General features: G+C 28.3%; 1 protein-coding gene and 1 pseudogene across 1 annotated transcript; one reads left to right on the plus strand and one right to left on the minus strand.

The window, feature by feature from the left end:
* Window positions 1-309: 309 nt before the first annotated feature.
* LOC132936173 (E3 SUMO-protein ligase KIAA1586-like) lies at window positions 310-1834 on the minus strand. The gene is made up of 2 exons (XM_061002862.1): window positions 1016-1834; window positions 310-917 (listed from the first exon to the last, which is right to left on the minus strand). The coding sequence occupies exons 1-2, from the start codon at window positions 1295-1297 to the stop codon at window positions 486-488; spliced, it is 714 nt and encodes a 237-aa protein (XP_060858845.1). The 5' UTR covers window positions 1298-1834; the 3' UTR covers window positions 310-485.
* Window positions 1835-4554: 2720 nt separating this feature from the next.
* Window positions 4555-7454, plus strand: LOC132936607 (uncharacterized; annotated as a pseudogene).
* The last annotated feature ends 9879 nt before the right edge of the window (window positions 7455-17333 follow it).

Below are 17333 nucleotides of genomic sequence, written 5' to 3' on the forward strand. Positions count from 1 at the left end.
GTTTTAAGGAATCTATTGGTATAACTTTTTATTAAAATCGGTTTAGTAGTTTTTGAGTCTATTAACTTCGGATAAACAAACACGGGTTAAAATATAGTTTTCAAATTTCAAAGTTTTAAATAAAAATTATTATATCCGATCAATTATATTATATGACATTATGACATTATATTATATTACATTGTATAACCTGTGGCAACATGTGTATATACTATACTAAGTATTTAGTATATATATATATATATATATATATATACAGAGGTGTTCCCAATATTTTTTTTTGAGAGTATACTAAGACTAGTCGAGGTGAAGATCCATGATTTAGTAATAAACATGAATATTTAATAATATACAAATATTTTTACTGTGGTCTATAATTATAAAGGATGTGTTAAAAATATGAAAAAAAAATCAAACTTTTAAAAAAAGCTTGAAATTACCTTTATAAGTCAATAAAATATGAAAATATACAAATACTAAAAAATTTAATTAAATAAATTGTTAAAAAATAATTTCTGCATCTTATTTTCGTCGTCTATTTCTTTTCTTTCTTTACCTCTAGGAGTGGAAACGGCAGAACGGTGATCTCTTAACCAAATTTTAATATAAGGTCTAGGATTAAAATCTGCAACTGAAGGGCCATTGATAGAGATGAACATCAAATCTGACACATTTTCAATGTTTAATCTAGTCCTTAAATCAGTTATTGTCAAATTCATATCGGAAAACCCTCGTTCACAATCAGCTGTTGAAGTTGGGAGTATATTTAATGCTTTCATGAAACTAGAAAAAACATTTCTTAAACGGAAGTCAACTACACTTTCAAATTCAGAAAAACCTAATGTCCGTGATACTCTTTTAACTTCATCTTCTCCCTTTGCATCATTAGTTGCTACTTTGAACACTTCATCAATTACCTATAAAATAAAAGACGATTTATTAAAATATTTATTTATTCTGTTTAAATAATCAAAATATTGAAATAAATTATCAAAATAATAGTTTTTTTCTTTACCTGAATGTCTTCTAGCATTGTTTTATTTTTTGAGTCATCAAATAAGCGTTGACGCATTCTGTCTACTAAATTTTGCAAAAATTGTAACCTGTTAATCCCTCCTGATTTTGTCATTGTAATATTGACACCTTTGTTAATTCCTTTCTGAATAGCTTCTATAATTTCCTTTTCTTTTTCCCCAGGTTCAGCTTTCAGACTTTCTAAAATTCTAATCGTTCTATTTATCTCCGACTGGGCACGCATTAGAGTTGTTTTTCTGGACTGTAATATACAAGATAACATTGCAAGCTCAGAAAGAACATCGTAAAAAAGTCCAAGTTCCTCCAAAAAAGAAGAGGATTCTAATTTTTTTTTTTATGCCGTTTGATGTCGCATCATGTGTTTTACTAACATGTAAATATATTCCCGGATAATTATTCCATATGGCTTTTATAGATCGAAAACTGCTTGCAGACCAGCGTACATTCAAAACACGACCTATTTTTTTCATTTCAATGCCTACTTCAACACAAGATTTATCTAAACCCATTGAATTTTTAGGACTTTGATGATAGTAAGCGTAGAGTTTGTCCATTAGACTTTGGAAACGAGAGACTCCAGTACAATCTTTTATTACGTCATGTACTGAGAGTTCGAGGCGATGACATAAACAATGCCAGGTAAATAGATTCGGAATTTTTTCGCGTAGTTTAGTAGCAACTCCAGCTTTCTTACCCGTCATTACACTTGCTCCGTCACTGGCAAAAGCAATCCAGTTGTCTAGCATTTTCTGAGTAACCAAAACCAGTTTTTTTTTTTACTTTTGTATATAATTTGAGAGTATACGCAGTATACCCATAGTTTTCACAAAATATCTTGAGAGTATACGGCGTATATGTAGTATACCCTATGGGAACACCTCTGTATATATATATATTTGATATACGTCCCGTCGTTCAGTATAATAATTGTTGTAGTTCCTATATTCAAAAATCGTTCTTAAATTATATCGAGCAAACGGAAAGATTCATCAATAAAAGAAAAAACGATTCATTATATTTTGATAAAATGGAAAAATGTTCTGAAAGAAAAGCCACATTAATTTTGTAAGCTCCCCAGCTTATATAAAACAACATTTTTCAAAAATCTTACTCTAATTTATGAAAATTGAAAAAAGAATTTGCCTCTTTTTGAAAACAAAAACGAAAAATTACATATAGGCATGGGTCTTAAAAAAAAACAAGAAAAATAATATTAATTTATAACATTTGTCTTGTTTGATTAGACAATTTACATGCCAATATGCCCAATTGGCGTCATTTTGGAGGTGGCAAGGTGGGCATTTGTCACTGTCTGATTTTAAAAGCAGCCCGATGTGTCGGTGTCCGGTTTTCTATTATATATCATAGCGCAAAAACAAACCTTTATTTATAGGAAAATATTTCATTATGTTGGTTTACTTGGTTCTAACCAATTATTGTCATAATGCGATAAATTGGTAATTACTAATTAATAGTTGGAATATAATGTAGACGCATATATGCGTGGACGTGCATGAAAGTTGGTAAGTACCTACCTATGTGTGTGTTTTATGAAATGAAATGAAACATAATTATTATTAATATGTTCTTGCGAGCGAATCGACCGGTCACCTGTTGTTTTATAAGTTACCTATGTTTGGCTGGTCAAAAATTGCTCCTCTATTAAAAACTAAAATGACGCTACTGTGCATCCAATTATAAGAATACCAATACGAAGATGGAGTAGGTGATTTGAACACTCGCGTGTAAGTATCTATATAATATAATATTGTGTTAGTCATAAAATATGATTATTATTTATTAGCAGGGGTTGGGACTTATCACTTATATCATTTTCTTATTTTTATGGTTATTGACACAACATGTAGCAGAGTGCTATGGAAGTGTATGTAATATTACAACACATTCGATTCACAAATTATGAAATTTGAAAGTGATTTTTTTTTTAAAAATATGCTTATTCCCAATTTTTTTAAAATTATTTTTGCTTTTTTGCATTTCTTTGCATAATTATGATTTATGATGATACACGCCACTAACAAAAACCTAGATATTTTAGTCAATTTCTGTTTTTTTTGTTTTTATTTAAGGTAAAGCTATAATCTATTCCCCGTAAGTTGACCCACTTTTTTGTTTTGCGCACACGGTGTACATGATGTATAGAATATGTTGTGACAATATTATAGTTCACTACGTATACACGTGGTGATTCGCGACGTGAAACTGTAGAACTACAGCAGTGAGCTATATTGTCACATAACGTTTTCACCATCATACTCTTGCACCGTGCGCAAAAAAAAAAGTGGGTCAACTTACGGAAAATAGAGTATAGAACTAAAAATAATAGTTCTCCTATACCAAAAGCTTACCATATATACCAACCAATCACAGAAAAGTATTTGGTAAAGAACTCATGAACTTGCATAAAAGTTTAGCATGATTTAAATATATTATTAATTTATTCTTATTAATTTAATTTGTGTCTTATAATTTATAAACCTTACCTACATAAAAATCATTATTGTATAAAACTATTAAAACTTTATAGATTAAACTACAAATTGTATGTTTCTATATAGGATACTGTCAAAACGGTGCGCAAACGTATAAAGTTGTTATATTTAAATTTATAAATATTAACTATTGATCTCAGTATCTCACTGTATATAGGTACATGTTAATTTATTACGTTATATAAATTCAATATTTTTTCATGAACATTTTTTTGAGCTATTTATAGACATTTGACATTTTAGGTTCTAAGTGCGTATCAATAAATATATTGGTTTTATACAATGATGTGTGTGTTTTTTTTCTGCCTGTTGTCAACTTTTAGGGTAGTAAAAATGCTCCGATTTACTATAGTAAGTATACTTACGCATCTTTTCTGATATAGGAAAGTGAATCAAGTTATTGCATTCCGGAGGTCAAAATTGAAAATTCTCAGTATTTTTCGAAATTGTCAAATGGGGGATGGAAAAATTCTCCAGCCCCCCAAATGAAGCCATCGATAAACTCATATACCCTATGAGATAGCTATCTGATAGCTAACTAATCGTTAAAGTAGGTTGAATAGGATGGTACCGACTTAAACCGACTAGTATTATTATTATTTATTGACTATTATAATAGTTAGAAGTGAGTAGTGGTACTGGAGAAAAGGGCGGGGCGTGCCGCGTACCGAACGGCCAATACTGCGGACTGTAATCTAAATAATGAATAATGCTGAAAGAATATAGTGATGATCGAGATGACTGTGCCGAGAACATTATATCCTACATTTATTTTGTACATAATTTTACATCGGTACGGCTTTAATACCATTATAATACCAAACTCTATTGTCTATATAACCTATATTATTCCTAAATTACGATAACTGCCGACAACGATGCCCACCTTATTCACGTAGTTTTTTGTAATTAATATTATTAAATAATGATATGTTAGCAGGTACCTACAAAATGTATTACAATAATGAATAAACATACAATTTTTTAATTACAGAGTACCTTCGTAATGGAGTCTGCCAGAAATAAAAGCAAGCTCACCGTGAGTGCCAAACAACTTTGGGATTTGAACATGTGAATTGCACAAAGCTTTTGGACACTACTTCAAAATTATTGAATTGCCTCCATGGCGTATGCAACTAATGTATTGATTTAGGTTTTGACAAACCAGGTAAGGTGTTCTTAATATTCTGCTTATCGGCTTATCTATAATATTATATACATAGTTTTAAATTTTAATCATTAAAGACATAAGATAATATTTATCATATATACAATATCAATGATTATAATATGTAAAGTTTTGTCAACAATTTTAATATTATGTACCTAATTACAATAGTTTTAACTCATATAGCACTATTTTAAGCTGACGGAGTATAGATTATATGAAATTAAAATGTTGAAAAAATTCCGAAAATTTGTTAAGTATTTTTCAGTTAAAAATTTATAAAAAATTTTCTTTTTATAGGTGAAAGGTAACTAACATTTAAAAATTTAATAGATGATTCCCTACAGATAACAAGTGTAGGTAACCTTAACCTTAATAAACACGTTACCGGATAGTAATATAAATTTTTTATGAGTATTTGAATTTAACAGTTTTACGATAGTATACCTTTTTAATGGTAAATTAACGAATTCCCCTCAATCAATTTTTTCAATTTATCAATTGATGTTTTACAATACAAAAACAAATAAACTCTTGAAATTTTCACAAAATGTTTATATTAGCATTTATTTTTTATATTATTTAGTTTGATTACTTAGTTCTTACGATCATTACAATCACATGCCCGACAACTACTGTAAAGCAGAGCGGTATACCCATTTTTCCACCTTTTTGTTATATTGGGTGCAGTTTATTTTGAATAGTATTCTATATAATATTATCAATCATGTATTCTAAATATACCTGCAGTACATAGGACATACCTACAACCAGACAACCTACTTATTACGGATAATAAATATGTCATTAAAGAACATATTTTATTAAGTAGATACTTATAATATAATTCTATAAAAAAGTATAACTCTTATTTATTTTATGGAATTATGTCTATAAATAACTTTTTGAATACATCAGTTGATCATCATGATCTATTTAATTTGCGTGTAAAATATTAAAAACACATTTTGAAGGAATGGTTTCGAATACAAACTTTTTTTTTGTTACAAATAATAATATATAGTTATATCTACAACCTATGTCTTATTATATGAATAATACCAAAGACTGAAGGATGCATTTTAGTATGAATAAAAAATATAATATTTAGAATACTTCAATGCAATTAATTGTATTCGAGTTCAAAAAAATGCATAGAATTACTTATATTTGATTTACTTTATAACGGTAGTACAAGTTTGTTTATCTTTTTTTTTATTGTTTATTTAGGTCAATTCGTATGCGATTGTGGAGTGGTAACTGACATTTCAAAAAGACTCTTAAATTGTACATTATTTTGTGAACAATTTGATTAAGTAATCATAAGTTTTATAATATTTACATATATTATATACCCAGCTTGTACTTACCTATTGTATACAGAGGATACGTGTGCAATTTAATGGAAAACAATGGCCAGTAGTGGAGGGGGTACTTAATTAGGTAACATTTTAAAACGCAGTTAATAATTACATTTGATGATTAATTGATTTATTGACATCATTTCAATACCTCTTGGCGATACGGCATTAAGTCACATTTTCTCCACCACTCACAAATTGCACCTGTATAAAATATTAACTAAATAAATATACTATTATATGTAATACCTATATTAATATAAGTATGGTTTTAATTTTTCATTCATATTATGTTTTAAGAGTATTTTAAGAAATAATTATATGGATGAGTACCAAAAAGAAGAGTATGGTCAATACACAATATCGATAGTCCCATGTCCAAATTGCGATGATGTAAGTACAAGTACCTATATATATATGAATAAGGAATTGTAATATATCTTTGTTTTTAATAAAATACAAATCACGTACAATTATGTTTGACGCAAACGGGCAAACGTCTAAACCAAAATATAATATGTAACAATATTTTTTTCTTTTTATAAAAATGCATTAATTGTTTTAAGAACTAATTCAATTCTCAAAAATATTATAATAAAAAATACCAATTATAGGTAATCTAATTGAAAATATGTTGAAAATATTTCTCGTAAAGTATATTTTGTGTATAATAATTTATGTTTATTTTAAATGTTTTAAAAATAAATCTTATAATGAGTCGTAAATCGAATCTTATAGAGTAGTATCTAGAACATGACATTTTTTTTTTATATAAACTGACAATTTTAAATTAGAAATTGTATATATTTTGTATTAAATTGTTTTTGGAAATATTCAAAATTACCAATTTATTTGTAAATCTAATTTTTAGATAAAGTGACTGTTTACTTTGGAATTTTGGTCGACTAAATGAACATTAAACAGTCTACAGTCAATATGAGTCAAATACTAGACTGTCATTCAGACGATGTTATACGAACCCCGCGCCGCCGCCTCCGTGAATGATACACGTCGCGCGTAATGCGCTGCGGCGGCGACCAACCAAATTTTCGAAAAAGCTCTTCGTCATGCACAATAAATTAGAGCTTATCCTGATTCAGATTATTATATTTTGTTTATTTCTGTACGTTTAGCTCATTCTCGAGAAATAGAGTGGACAATCATACATAGGGCCGGCTCAGGCGAAAATAGTGAACTAGGCAAAACCAAATTTTGCCGCCCCTAACAATATTATATTATCAGTATTTTGAAAATGCCGCCCTCTTTTAAAGTTACAACACAACATTTTTTTTTTTAATTTTAAGTTTACTGATGTATTATTGTGGTAGAAATAATAAAAATATTTTTGTAAAAATCCGAAGTCAAAAAAATTATTATTTATCCAGATAAGTCATAGAGCGGACAAGTGAGCAACCGCCCATGTTTTACGTGAAAAAGTAGTTTGATTTACATAATAATTTTAATAACTTACGATAGTATTTCAGAATTTTGTTTTTCATAATCCTAAGTATATTTATGTGCTTAACACGATGGTGTGATTTAAAATTCAATATATCTTGTATATCCCTGCAACAAAAACACTCCGCTAAACTCCAAGTGAGAAAAAAATGGCTTTAAAATTTGTATTATAATTGTATAGCTAAGTCTTTGAACTATATATATCATTTATGTTAAAATAGTCTGCTAAATAATGTAATTTAGCTTGGTGACTTTAAAAGACTTGGTTATAGTAATATACACTGTACATTTTTCAATGATAGTACCTACCTATAACGAGTATATGTACTCATTATGCAATAGTATTTTGAAATTTTTAACTTATGTCACCAAGCTAAGTTCAATATTATTCAGCAGATTATTTTAACATAAAGTATATCTATAGTTCATAGACTTAGCTATAACTATCACAACTTTTAGAGCCGATTTTGTATACCTACTTAGCGTTTTTTTTTACACAGAGTTTGGCGGAGTGTTTTTATTGGAATATCACTAACTTTTTGTTGATACCTTATTATTTGTATAAATCATTGTTACGCGACTAGAAATTAGTAATAACGTGCTTTAATTTTAATAATATGATATCGTGATTGAGACTGAATGTTGCCGTAGTATGATCAGTAGTGGGCTGGATAAGCGGTGGATCGGGGGGACAATATTATATTTTATGATATTTACGTTGCATTCCTATAGGTACAAAAAATCGGACTTCAAATTACTTTAACATTTTTGGTTGTTACTTTTATGCCATCCAGGCAATCTGCTTGCGAGTTCCTATCTGCACAATATTTCTGATCGATTAATATCTTATATTATTATATTTATTTTAATTTTGTATCTATTTAATCGCCAAAAAGTATATATTTTTTACCAAAACAATTATATAAAGATTGTACCTAAACATCAATACATTATTTTATTAATATTAACTTAAATAAATTTAACACAAAATAATTCTATCTCATGATTGTTAATACCTGGATTAATACTGTTGAGCTCGTACCTACTTAATTTCAGCACTCAAATGTTGATAACGTTTTAGAACGGTCCTTTTATGTGAAAAGATTACACCACTTAAGGAAAAGATAATTTTATTAAAGAAAGATTTCGGAAAGTTAACGTCTGTTAACTTCGACGTTCGGTTTTATATGATGTTCTATCTAATTTATTGATGATAGTCAACACAGTACTGCTCGTCTAGCGGGGGACACGGGACGTTGACCCGGTGACGGGTTCTGTCTGTGTATATACCAGAAGGGTTGTGTCAGCACATTCCTGTCCTCGCTGGGCGATTAGTTCATGGAGTTATTGCGCATAAATGCATAATTATATATTATAATAAATAAGGCTTAATATATAGCCATATAGGTGTACTATACATTATACATATTATAGCATTACATTACTATAGTATTACATGATTAGCAGTGGTTCCTAACAATACCTACCATGTTTAAGATTGGACTCTAGAATTATAATTACGAATTTATGATATAGATATACTATAGATAATTGACCTACTGAAAAATATTGGAATTTGAAAATCATGTACAATTTATTATGCGCTATATTCCTTTTAAAAAGTCAATGCTAACTTCCAAGTCATTTTTATAACTTTTATACGCTTTTAAAATTATATCTGATTATACTTTATATTAGGTTTTGTTGTGACTTCCTGCCGGGTTGGGTTAAGGGTTCAAGGCAGACCTTTTTCTCGTCGCTGGTCCCGAGGTTACTCATCGAAATTTGTATATAATTATATCTAATCTACAATCCACTTTCCTATATTATGTTTTAAGCACTGCGTGTTTCTGGTTATAGTGTAATCTATTTTATATGAATAACTTCTATCGACTATCGTGGTATATCCCTATTAACTTACGAAATTATTAAGAATTATCTTAACATTTTTTGATAATCGCACGTAGCGACCGTTATAATTGTATACATAACACTCAAAACAATTTAACCATATAAAATGGTTGGTATAAAAAATATTGAAGAGTAACTAACTATAATCAATTTTAAAATATTTGTAACTATATACATAGGTCATATAGTAATGTCAAATTGTCAACCATCAGAGTTAGTGTATTTTTACATTTTTCAAAATAAACAAAAAAAAAAGGTGGGTAAATGGAAGTCGCTCTGCTGTACAGTAGGTTACAAGTGGGTTACTGTAATGTATGGTATTAAATTTGAATTCAATGATATAATATCATTGTATTTGTATAAGAAAAATGTTTCTGAGCGAAAACGGTCAGGCAGCCTATGATATTACCAAGTATATTTGATGATATTATTGTGAATAAAGTAATTTATATATTTACTTATTTACGTAGAACCTTGTTTTAAATTTTCAATTTTTAACTACAAAATAATTATTAAATTTTAAATTTGATAAATTTAGTCAAAATTTGAACTTTAAATGCTTATAAAAAAAAATTGTGCTTATGTATTTTTAATATTTTTCAACTGCTATTGTAACATTATATCAGGAGCCTTGCATTAAATTTTCACGCTTTTTTACCCAACTAATAAAATTGTATTGATATTTATAGAAAAAAAACTAAAAAAATTGAAAACTGACAATGTCCGTAAACAGCTCAAAAAGAGTCAAATTATTTTCAAAATTTGATCGTGTATAGAAAATACTAATATAAACATTCAGTGAAATTTTCAAGTATCTACAGTCATTTGTTTTTTAATTACTACAAAATAAGAAAATCGTTACACGAGAAATCCAGTGAATATCAAATGTTGTAAAAATATGAATTTCAAACGCTCATAAAAATTTAATTTAATTTTCTTGTAGACATTTTTTTTTTGATAAATGTAGACAAACTTATGGATAATCTTGTATTACATTTTCAAATCTTAGATTTAAAAAGAAAAATTTTTATGAATTCTCAACTCAAAATAATTTGCTAATTTTCGTGATTTCTTCGTATTTTGTCAATATTTGAACTTTAAATACTTATAAATAAAAACTGTGACTAAGGATTTTTAATATTTTTCCAAACATCATTGTAACTATATAGTAGGAGCCTTGTATTAAAATGTCAAGTTTTTTCAACCCCAACAAATAACATTTTATTGATATTTATAGAAAAAAAACTAAAAAAAATAGAAACGGAAAATGTCCTTGAATTGTACACTGTTTTAAATGATTAACAAAACGTTTAAAACAAATATTTTTAATTTATGTTTTAAACTTAACAACCCTGTCAACCAATATAATTTAGTACAAGTATTATAGTACATATTATACATGTATAGTTAAATTAAAAATCTTATCATTCTTGAACTAAAAAAGTTTGCATAATTTTGAGAGTTAAGTAATTTTGAGTTTTGTCTATATGAGATTTGAACATTAAATCCTTATAAAAAAATTAATGACTACTTATTATATGATATATCTTAAATATTTTTAAGGCGGATGGCGGCTCTAAGCTATTGGATTTTTCATGCATTTAGACCTATATGAGCTGACAAAAAAATAAATATACTAGGTATTCTAGTATTCCAATTTTAATTTTGAATACTAATTTGAATATTATGTTTGCCTCTTTTCTATGTTTTGTAAGGGACATTTTTTAATTTTTTATCTCATTGGCCCTTAAATTACCTATACCTACATATAGATATTCATTTTTATAAGTTATGTAAGTAATTTCTTTTGGAACTGCAGTAGGTACATAAACTTTCAAAAATATCGTAAATCTATCTCCTTTACCTACCAAACATAAAAATTAGAACAGAAATTAATGAATTCAATTTTTTTTTCAAAATTAAAATTAGACTAAAACTATGTTGATTTTTTGCCAGCTTATTAGCATAATTCATTGCCGCGTACTCACGTAAGTACAAAAATATTTTCGATGACATGTGCCTCTTTATATGTGCGTACGTGTGTCGTGTTCTATAATATTATAATGTAGTCGTTTCGTCCACCCACAACTGCAGTATGGGTAAGGAATCCACACTCACAAAAATAATCATTAATAATAATTTACGAGTTAATACGACTGACCCAGTGGCCACGGGGGACGAGATGATATAGCTGTCTAAAGTTTACCCCTTATACTATATAGCCACTATAAGAGTCGACGCGGCTCTAAACGATTGAATTTTTCATGCATTTAGACCTCTAAGCTGGTGAAAAATAAACATACTGATACTTCTAGTAGTTCAATTTTAATTTTTAATACTGATTTCAACTCATTAGCCTCTTTTCTATGTTTTGTAGGGAAAACTTTTTAATTTTTTTGTCTTATTGCACTTTAAAGACATTAAGTGCAAGTTAATTTTGAGAAATTAAGTAAAGTAATTTGGAACCGTAATACGTAAACTATCCAAAACGTCCAAAATCTGTTTCCTACAAATCACAGAAAAGAGGCTGACGAATTCAAATATTTTTTCACAATTGAAATTGGATCACTAGAAGTATGTAAATTTTTGTTTTGCCAGCTTATTAACATTATTTACTGTCGCCAGTGAACAAAAATATTTTTCGAGAATGCTTTCGTTGACTTGTGCACGCGCGTACGTGTGCTATGGAACATGGTCGTGGCCGTTCGCACGCAGACGATAAATATGAAATCTATTGTTATTGATACGAGTTCGAATTTCTTCGAAATAATAATTTTATGTTTTACACATCATATAGAACCGCACTCACACTAATAATCATTTATGACTAACACAAAGATTACAGGCGATGAAGACAAGATTATAAATTGTCTAAATATTGTTTTAATAAGCCACAAAGAGGCGCCTTAACGTATAATAATTTTATTTTTATTAGCTTCTCACCAAAAGTTATTAGGTAATATAAATATCTTAATATAAACGAGGTCGTTACGATCGAAAAAAATCGTTCGGTGGTCCGGTATAAATCATATATCAGCTATTGAAGTAAAGTAGGACAAAATTATAAAAAGCCCCACAACAATTGGCGTAGTTGTCAAGATACATACAAACTTAGGTTTTTATTTTTTGGCGTTGGTATGATATTTAATATAGATTTATTTATAAGACCAACGTATAGACGTATAGACATAACTGCGGTAGTTATTATCTTACGAAATACGAAATACCTCCTCTCTCACGACACCCAAAATTATTGATTTATGATATTATTTATATTTATATATCATATTATTAAGTATTAAACGGGCAAGGCCCTGTTACAATAGACGACAACATTACAATCATTATGATAATGTATAACAAAATGGGAATCATGAACTAAGAAGTTCTTCTTAGTTCATGATAGGAATATAAAATTAATAATGTTAATAATAGGTAATAATAGTACTAATCATAGACATATAAGTAAACATGTCTATGGAAATGTGATATGTATGTGATATGCATGAGCGTCACGGTTCTTTGCTTAGTTGTTAATATTTTTTAATATTTTTGTATTGTGCAGTGCAACGACATATTATCTTGTTAGTATATTATAATGTGTTAATTTTTACGCCAAATAATTTATATAGATATTAATTATTACGTAATTATTATTATTATTACAAGCTATGAGATATGACAAATTACACAATACATTATACGAGTAGACACTTGTAAATTTGTGGCAACTAAATTTCGAAGCATATACCTATTGATCATTCAATTTTTTTTTTTTGTTATTTTTAATAATATAGTGTAACGTTGGTATTAGTGTACTAATAGTGTAACATAGGACGATTCCGATAACATCACGTTTATCTTTATTGTCACTCGTATATTGTTTAATGATTGTTTATATTAGATACAACTGATTTTGAAAAAGCAGCGATGATCTCTATTTCAATTGAATTTGGACCCGGTGCCACTTTACTGAATTTTCGGCAATTATTCATTATAACATTTGAAAATTATATTTTATGTTTTATTTGCCACCTCAATTGTAATACTTTTTACTAATCTACTGTCAAATACCAATTTAGGAGGGGGTACGGTATGTATTATAATATTATATTCTACAACCCGCATTGAACTCCGGATTTTTTATTTATTTTAAATAATAATGTAAAATTGTTTTTAAAAAAAAATCTTGAAATTGTCTTTTTTAGACCTATTTTAAAAGTTTAAGATTAAAATATTGAACAACTTTACAACGGAGTTCAATGTGGGCTGTAGCCGTTTAGTCGTGATACCGATACGATTTCTTATTTTTTTTTTCCAGACGAATATGCAAATAAAATATGATTAATTAGATTAGACTATATGGATTTGTTTGTAACATTATCCTATTGTTTTAGATAATATATAATTACGAGTTTTCAATAAGCACAAAAATATAACCCCTTATTTATTTTTCTGTGTGTATGTTCTATAGCCATGGGTTTGAAGCAATTATTTTGACAAATCCATATGCTTTTTCGCATTTATTATGGTCAATCGTGACTTATTATTAAGTTTTGATATCCACTCCCATTTATTACAAGAAAGTCGTCTTGGAAGTTTTATGGTCTTAATTATCTGAGTCGATAACTGTACTACACATACGTATAATATTATATATAAAGGAATTACACTTCAAATCAGCACCTATATTACCTATATATAATAATGATATCTTACGCCACTCGGTCAGCTGAATATAGGTACTTCAGCCACATTATTGTGTTGTTTTTTTATACACTTTTAATAAAATAATAATATGTATAATAATAAATAACAATTATGAGAGAAATCCAACCACAAAAAATTGACACTGAATAAGTGCCATATTTCATAATAATATGATTTGTCTCAAACACGGGTCAATGACACCTAAGTTATGTACGTAACATATATAGTCACACGATAGCGACGGAAATGATAATATTATATTGAAATATATGCAACTATGAGTGTGCGAGTGCAATAAAAGAATTTGTGCAGTTCAAGCATTATAAGTTATAACAATTAAAATAATTATTATACATAGTACATAACTATATATTGTATATTTCCAAAATATGAAATTATAATTCATATTATTATAATATTAGTATAATATACCTATAGCCTATAATCGCAATGCGTATACTCCATTGTATTCGGTGATGGCTATCAGCGTAATTTATTACGTGGGAGAATTTGTCAATTTCGTATAGGAAATTTATATACCCACCCATAAAACATTTGTAATTACGCCACCGGTAGCTTTAGAGGATGTCAGCGCACTATTTGTTTTCTCTCTCTAGCCCACGTGAACATAGACAAAATGCATGTGCGCAGAATCGTTTTTTCTACGTTTTTAAGTAATCTTAGAGTAAAATCACTCATCACAAAAAAGAAAAAGAATAATATTTTTGAGGGAATGAAATATCGATTTTTCTAAATATTGTTTCAAAACAATTTAAACATAATTTAAATTTACAACATTTTTTGTTTATTTTGAAAGTCGAATACAAAGTCAAATAACAATAAAATATAAAACCGATATGTCATTCCCTCTAAAATATTATTCTCTATCTTTTTTGTAATGGATAATTTTACTCTAAAATTACTTAAAAACATAGAAAAAACGGTTCTGCGCAAAGACGTTTTGTCTATGTTGCGCGTGGGTCAGAGAGAGAAAACAAATAGTGCGTTGACATCCTCATAACTCCGAAATGGATTGTTTATATTGTATAATTGCATGTAAATTATATTACTGTACCAATTCGGAAACATTTTAAAACGATTTTTCTATTTATCATTATATTTTCACTCTGTTTGGTCCGTATTTTTATGGACCGGACCGGACCAGTGCATTTTAATTTAGGGTGACCACTGACTATATTTAAAAAAATCAAATACAGGACAAAAATACTATCATATTATTATATTTTAATAATTTAATAATTAATATTTTTAAATTAATAAGTATTTATTTTATTTTTTTGTTGTCCGATAAGATAACGCTTGTGCACGGCATATAGAGGTATAATTGGGCTATTGTTAATATTTATTTATTTCGCAATATGCTCACATTTGATAATGAGCTGGTCGCGCTGATCGGTAAATATACTATTATACGTACGGTTTACGTCGTCGACAACAATGTGATGCCATTAATAATGGTAAAAACAAAAATACAAAAATACAATTGAAAAGTATAGATTTTTATATTATTCTATTCAATAATGTCATTTCAAAAATTTCAAAAATTATAAATTAACAGTAAGGCAAAAAACGGGATTAATATGGAACAGACTTGAAATTACGGGACAAAAAGCGTCCTGAGATTAGTTTGTCAGGACAACAATACACAAAGCCGAAATAAAGGATGATCCTGTATAAAACAGGACGTATGGTCACCCTATTTTAATTATGATTTATGACCAAGACTGGACTGGATCTTTCTATATTTAAACGGTTGAAAAATACTGAGTTCGGGACGTTTTAAAACAATAGAATAGATACTATTTTTACACAAATATTATGTTGACTGAATCATAATCATTTCAATAACAAAATAAATTAAAATGAAATACATATCATTTTTGTTTATACATTTTGAATATAAATTTTCACAATTTATTAAGTTGTTTTGAATTTTTATTTTTAAGGCAAAATGGCTGTTTCCCTGTTATTGTACAAAGTCCTCCCGGCCGACGAAAATTCTTCAACCAGCCCACGGTCTGGATTGCCAAACATGACTCGGATACTCAATGCATTTTGTCCGAGACCGCGCGCTGACCAGCTCCATCAAGTCTCTACCCGAGGAAGCATACCACACCGGCACCTCGTTTTCGACCGTTTTTTCATCGTATCCAATATATTTTGATGCCATCGTAGAGTACAACTACAACCATAATTACCTGAACAACAACAATAATTGCCCTGGCGGGCGCAGCAGCGACTAACGACAATCCATTGGATACAACTCAATTCACCTGTTGTCAAGTATACTCTCCCCTTAACCTTCCCATTTTTTGCAACGCGGTCCGTTGTATTCAAACAAATATTAAAATATTTTTTCTTACAGAAAACTATACAAATGAATCATATTTTGCGCAATGCACGAGTATCCAGTGGAGCCTAAACGCAAAAATACCATAATATTAGCTGTAATGTTAAAATATATCCAGATTTATCCTCATAATCCCCAAATTGTATTATATACAAATGTATTTGCCATGTTGCCCCCAATTATAATATTCCCATGACTGATATTTTATATTATTATTATCCCCCCCCCCCCAAAAAAAAAAACCTATTATATTATTTGTTGTTTTGATGCCATGTAAAATAAAACCACTTAATTACCTTTAAGAAAACTCTCTTTTTATTATTATTGGTGTCACCTATTCTCAGATATAATTAATATTATTAATTTCAAATTTGTGAACCGTCACAATCAAAGTCACTACGCAGAAAAAAAATAAAGTACTTTGTCTTAAAAATGTCTTATGTAAATTGACCTGACAACTAAATTATGTTTCCTCAATATTCAAACAATGTTAAAATTTTAGTAATAATATTATAAAGAATATTATAATAACATTTTTTAAAGATTCATTAAAATTATGATAAAATTATCATGGTAAAAAAATTATGTTTCTATAATGTTGTTTCATAACATTATAAGCAAAATATAGCTCTTTAACATTTCCACTTAAACATTAATGTTTTAGATATTTTAATAATGTACTAATATTCAGAAAACATTTTCACAAGTACAAAGAAATATAAAAATCAAATATTATATTTAAACAATAAGCTGTAAGTTTAATTATAATATATCATTCTTGTTGATTAATTTTTAATATAAATGAG

This window comes from Metopolophium dirhodum, chromosome 1 (assembly GCF_019925205.1).
Source record: "Metopolophium dirhodum isolate CAU chromosome 1, ASM1992520v1, whole genome shotgun sequence".
Lineage (NCBI taxonomy): Eukaryota > Metazoa > Arthropoda > Insecta > Hemiptera > Aphididae > Metopolophium > Metopolophium dirhodum.

What these genes read in the sequence shown, in the direction of transcription:
- LOC132936173 (XM_061002862.1), bottom strand. Translation starts at nt 1,297, where the DNA reads ATGTTATCTTGTATATTACAGTCCAGAAAAACAACTCTAATGCGTGCC. An exon ending in CAATGCTAGAAGACATTCAG is followed by an intron (nt 918 to 1,015) that starts GTAAAGAAAAAA and finishes TTTATTTTATAG; the next exon opens with GTAATTGATGAAGTGTTCAA.